Genomic DNA, 5,854 nt, shown 5'->3' on the forward strand with positions numbered 1-5,854 from the left:
CTTTTTTGATCAAAGTTCTGTTAAAGTTTTATGTCAGCTTATCTGAAAATGAAAGTGCATTCTGAATACATATTGTCCAGTTGCATGCTTTGACAACACAGAGACTTGTTTAAAAACCCAACCAGTCATAGCCAATTGTGCTTCCTTAGCACATGAATAAAGAATGGAATTCTTTCCAGACATTAATGCGTCATACATCTGTTTGGCTGGCTGTGTACATATTTGTTGAAGTGGTAAAACTATCATCAGCATCACTTATCTTTGACATGTTTTATTGATAGGAAATATAGTGTGGTACATGTTTCCAAATATCTTGCAAATACTGATTAGGCAGATGATCACAAAGAATAATTATTTTTAAAAATCACACAAAAAGAGGCTCAAGACTAAAGCTTTGTTGATTATTTTCGCCATTTGCACATGCGCTTTCTGAAGCGGATCATCAGTCAACATGCTGCATCCAGCCAAACCAGTTACACAAATGATGTAGGCTAAAATCAATGTACACATTCTTAAACTTCTACTTCTTACAACTCTGATTTTGAGAGGGTGTGAAGGACACCGTTTCAACAAAAAAGATCCTTGTGGGTAAAACTAGTATATATTTCTGAAATACTTTTGCAATATTTAAAAATGGCAATTGCATCACATTCTATGTAACTTTCAGGTATTTTCACAACAAAATGCCTTTGTTTTTATTTTTTGTCTTTTTTGTGTTGTTGTTATTGATGACAAAGTAAAATAGCAATTAACTTGAAATGATGCCAAATACTCACACATCCATATCCATTCACACATATGCAACCAGTTTTGCACCACACAAACAATACCAGAGCAAGTGAGCATGTGCACAAACATATATCATCATACATTCACAACAACAACACATTTCACTTGTATGTATGCATGTACAAACTATAAAGGTCTTCAGCAAGTCAAAAATACATAGAAGCACACAGCGATGCAGGAGCCACTGTATTTAAATACTTGTGACTGATGTGCCGAGAATGCAAAAAAATAAAACTCATGAAAAAAAAAAAAAAGGTTGTTAGAAAAAGGTAATCCAAGTCATTGGTTCCAAGTCGAGAAAATGTGAGAACAATCACAGCTGACAGGTAGAGGCATCTCTCAAACACAGTGATTACACGTACATGGCGCAGCCAGAGACTTCTATGTTTTCCTTCTGGTGATGTGGTCATAAATGACCACCTGGGTGTATTTCGGTGTTTCTATGACGCTACGTGTTGAGTTGTCTCCTGGACTTGAAGCCTGAAATCCAAAACAAACATCTGCAGATTTGATTCTTGATGGACAAGCACTCTCTCTCTCTCTCTCTCTCTCTCTCTCTCTCTCTCTCTATCGCACACACACACACACACACACACACACACACACATTCTAACACTAATGCTAACACACTAACAATAACACAATGACACAAGTAACCTGCAAAATACAGGGGGAAACCTTGCCTAGTAGGTCTACTATCAGGTCCTTATCTAATTGCAAAAAATTCATTTCAAAAACTGTTACAACAGTTTCACAATCTAAAAAAAACACCACAATAACAGATTTTGAAATAAAAAGCAACATCTATTATTACTGCACACACACAGTGCATCATCTCAGTTTCATTATATGATCTCAACTTTGTTAAAATCCATAATGAAATTCTCTTGAAGACACAGTGTGGCCTGAACAGAACTTTAACAACAAAACTTGAATAGCCGTGGTTTTCAAGTACCACACATACTGATACACACGACACACAACATGCACTTACAAAGAAAAAGAAGAAACCTTTTTTTTTTTTAAATTGTACTGATACCAAAAAATATTGTGATTCTTTACCACTTTACTGTGATAGACATGTGTATCAACAACAGATGTGCAGTTTAAAAACAACAACAACAGACATATGTAGGCAAGGAAAGTATTTATCTAAAAAGAACTCAATGCATCTTGTCTTACCTTCGGGTCAACGTTGATGATCTTCCGGTCACGTTTATTCTTGAAAAGCAAGCCTGAAGCATTTTCAGCTATCACCTGATAATTTGGAGTTGGATTTGATGTTGAAGTCTGAGTCTCCCAGTTGTAGAAACTGTAATTGTAGAATAATGTTAACTCTTTATACTTCCAGTTTAAAAAAACAACAACAACAACAAAGAAATGAATGACATTTTAGAAATGGGTGACTTGGAATTTAAAATTTTGCCTAATGAAACTCTGACCAAACAAAATTCCAAACGTAAATGCCTCAGAAATTAAATGCACTGACACACACTTGAGCATAAGTGAATACACACAAACACACTTGTATGAATGTCAATAATGGTAATGAAATGTTTCTACAGCACTCCTTTAGTTTAGAGCTGTTTAAGCTTCACAAGAAAGAATAATGTAAAAGAACATGAGAGAAAACACACACACACACACACTAACACACACACACTCACAAACGATGTTTATATATAGAGAGAGATAAACAACTGTTGATAACAGCAATATGTAAATGCTTGCTATCATAAAATGTGAATTGCATAATTGTAGTAAATATCATTGGCTTATTGCTGTCACTAAGATGATTTGGGTCACCCAGTCAGTCAGCAACAATGTTTAGGTGTCCCTGTCACCAACATTATGAGGGTATCAATGTCACCTGTGTGTTCACATTCACCTGAGGTCTGACGGCCTGGGAAGCAGTCTTTTCCTTCCAGCAAAATATGGCTCAAAATCCTCTGCTTTGAGTCTGTAAGCGTAGTCGATGTATCCTGAGATTTCCTGTCCTCTGGCATTCTTATCACGGATGAATATGATTGTCTGGGGTAAGAAAAAAGTTCATAGTTTGTAAATGCAGTTCAAGCCAACTGGCATTAACAACAAGCAGTAATGTTTTGATGTATGTCATGGGCTTTAAAAGTAATTAATTGATAAAACACGCACATTTGTTAATGTCTTAAACAAGAAACCTAATATAATATATATAAACTTGAAAAACAAAAGCAGATACATACAAATAATCATTTGGTATTTCATCTTTTCTTTTTTCATTAAAAATGAAATGAGGTATTTTATTGCTAATAAGACTGTAGCAGTCTGTAGAATCAAGTCACAAGTGACTCAGCTGTTGCTTGGGAAATCTGATGTTCTTGAGTAGTGTGTCAAGATAAAACCACTCAAAATTGTCTTCTGAATCACAAAAAATAACACTCATTCCGCAGCGGTATTCAGTGAAAGTAACAGCTCACTGATGTCAATGGCCACACCCCATACCATGCCCACTGACCAGCCAACGACCCCTCATCCTACACCACACATCTCCCAGTTCTTAGCCTCTTCCCATGCAACACACGCAAACCCTGTCCCTCTCTCTGTAAGTCACTGTCACTCACTGAAATATGCTATCTGCTTCAATAGATGTCTGGACTGAACTAGCAACAAAAGTTGATGACAGATTTACGCTGCAAACACATCGGGCTAACTGTTCAGAGTCTTTTTTTAATTCATTGAAACAAACTCAGATGAAAAATAAATCAGAATTTTTGCAGGACATCAGTGGACATCTTTGTGGCACTGGCGAAGCACTTTGCCTGGGATGTCAGCTGATGTCTTAAAGGCACAGAACAGGTTAACATGCAGTCTGTTTGACTGAATGTACACATTTTCAAAGGATGGAGATATAGGCATAAGCAGACCTGCACCTATGTTGACCTGAGAGATTAGACAAACCAATCTCTCCAACCTTAACTCTGCCACAACCAGGATTCAAACCCAGGAACCTCAGATTGAAAGTCCAACACTCAAACCACTTGTGCCTCTCTGCAGACAATAACTATGCACAGCTGGACAATTTTAGTGAGTGAACAATATCTGAAATGCAATACTATTACAACCCTGAATACCTGATTATCAAATTACTCAAAAAGGAGTAAATCTGACAAAAAAAACAACCCCCCCCCCCCACACACACACACACACACACCCCACACACATGAACGAAACAGGTCTGAGTACAAAATTTCTCTATCAGCATACTTTATTGTGGAATATATGCCAGTACTGAATAACCTAACGAACCATTTGGAATTTAAATCTTACTGTCATTTTTCCACTTCTGTTTGCCTCTTCTCTTGTGGCCAGAGCTCTCAGCAGTGGATCCTTCAGTTCCTTCCCTGAACTGGCAAGTGTTCTGAAGGAGAGGGGGGGAAAAGTACATGCCAAGAATCAGATTATTGTCCCAAGAAGGTACAAATTTGCTATGTTCTGCACAATGTGTGAGGTCTTTCAAGGTTATAAGCAATTAAATATAATCAATACATGTGAATGACAAGCATACTTGTACATATCTGTATGTGAGTACACAAATCCACTTACACCATCTGTATGCTCTAACATTTTCATCACCCACCCAGGTTTTTCATGCACAACCAGGTTCATTCTGCCTCAGACAAAGTTCTGGAGATCCATAAAGATCTGATCTAGAAGCGTTTAGTGCACTCGTAATTCCTGTCATATCAGTGGTTCCGAATTAATTCTTGACCTGATCTCATCAACACAACAGGGCATAAGCGATAAAGGGGATAGTTTTTTTGTTTGTTTGTTGTTGTTGTTTGTTTTTGTGGGTTGTTTTATGTTACTTTTTGTCAGTATCAGTGTCAGTGGCAAAATAATATAGATTAATTCTCACTACTATAGTTTTAGAAGCTGTAGTAAGTTTGAGCTAATTATTTTACTTGACACTTCCTTTCTAAACACTGGAATAGTTTTAATTATATCAGTTTGCTCAAAGATTCATTCATGAAATGTCTGTCACTTGAGTTGTGGTTCATCATCTCGCCAAACTAATTCCAAAGCATCTATATTCCATTCAGCTGTTTCTCAGTATGCATTGGTGAGACTTGAAATCCACATCTTTCTAATCAAGTGATTAATTCATTTTATTGGTTTATGTTGGTTTTCATGTCTGGTTTTTGGTGGGTTTTCTTGTTTGTTTGTTTTTTGTTTTTTTTACATTATCTCCTCCATGTAACTGTTGACTGAAATTGCATGATTGTATATCAAATTGCATGATTGTATCCTTAAATCCGATTAGACATTTCATTTTCAAAGTCATAATAAAGACTTTAAAGTAATAAAGGTATACACCAACAAAGATCACAACAGCAATAACAAACACACAAGTCTTAAGGAACAACAAAATGAACAGGAACAGGTAACTGATTACATTGTTCTACTCTAAAATACATCTACAATGTGTATGGTCTTACTTTTGCTGGGTACGCTTCGACAGACGGCTTGCTTCAGCAGCAGCTTTTCTGGCCTCAAATTCCTCTCTTTTAAGCACTTCTCCACTGCCACGGTAACCCAACTCTACCAGCTGCCTGGCAAGTTCTTGATCCTGGATACAGAACATGGATAACTCCATGAAAACTCCAAATATCTTTCTTTTTTTTCTTTTTTTTTCTAAAGGACTGCATAGTTGATAGAACTGGTAGTTGAGTGTTACATAATACTGATTAAGTCTAAATACCTAAAGATGTGCTGTTATTGTCATTGTTGATGACCAAGCCCTCAAACTGTGCAAACCTAAAATATAACACACACGCACACACACAAGAGTCACACACACACACACGCACACATGCATGCACACACAAACATACACATAACACAGAATGTGTGTATGTGTGTGTGTGTGTGTGTGTGTGTGTGTGCGCGCGCGCGCGCATGCACATGTGCTCGTGTGTTTCACCCTTTTTTTATGAACACAGAAAAAATAGGCAACCAGAAAGGTTACATGACAAGACTGTGTGTGTGTGTGTGTGTGTGTGTGTGTGTGTGTTCTATGTTTGAA

General features: G+C 37.0%; 1 protein-coding gene across 1 annotated transcript in view; it reads right to left on the bottom strand.

Moving 5' to 3' along the window:
- Positions 1-382: 382 nt before the first annotated feature.
- The window catches only part of LOC143291831 (cilia- and flagella-associated protein 299-like), a 6,620-nt gene continuing 1,148 nt past the window's right edge, over positions 383-5,854 (bottom strand). The window contains exons 2-6 of the mRNA XM_076601947.1: positions 5,268-5,398; positions 4,099-4,189; positions 2,678-2,820; positions 1,972-2,101; positions 383-1,269 (exon numbers count right to left, since the gene is read on the bottom strand). Coding sequence (XP_076458062.1) covers positions 1,171-1,269; positions 1,972-2,101; positions 2,678-2,820; positions 4,099-4,189; positions 5,268-5,398 — 594 coding nt within the window. The 3' untranslated portion in view covers positions 383-1,170. The remainder of the gene's footprint in view (positions 1,270-1,971; positions 2,102-2,677; positions 2,821-4,098; positions 4,190-5,267; positions 5,399-5,854) is intronic.

Source organism: Babylonia areolata, chromosome 18 (genome assembly GCF_041734735.1).
Source record: "Babylonia areolata isolate BAREFJ2019XMU chromosome 18, ASM4173473v1, whole genome shotgun sequence".
NCBI lineage: Eukaryota > Metazoa > Mollusca > Gastropoda > Neogastropoda > Buccinidae > Babylonia > Babylonia areolata.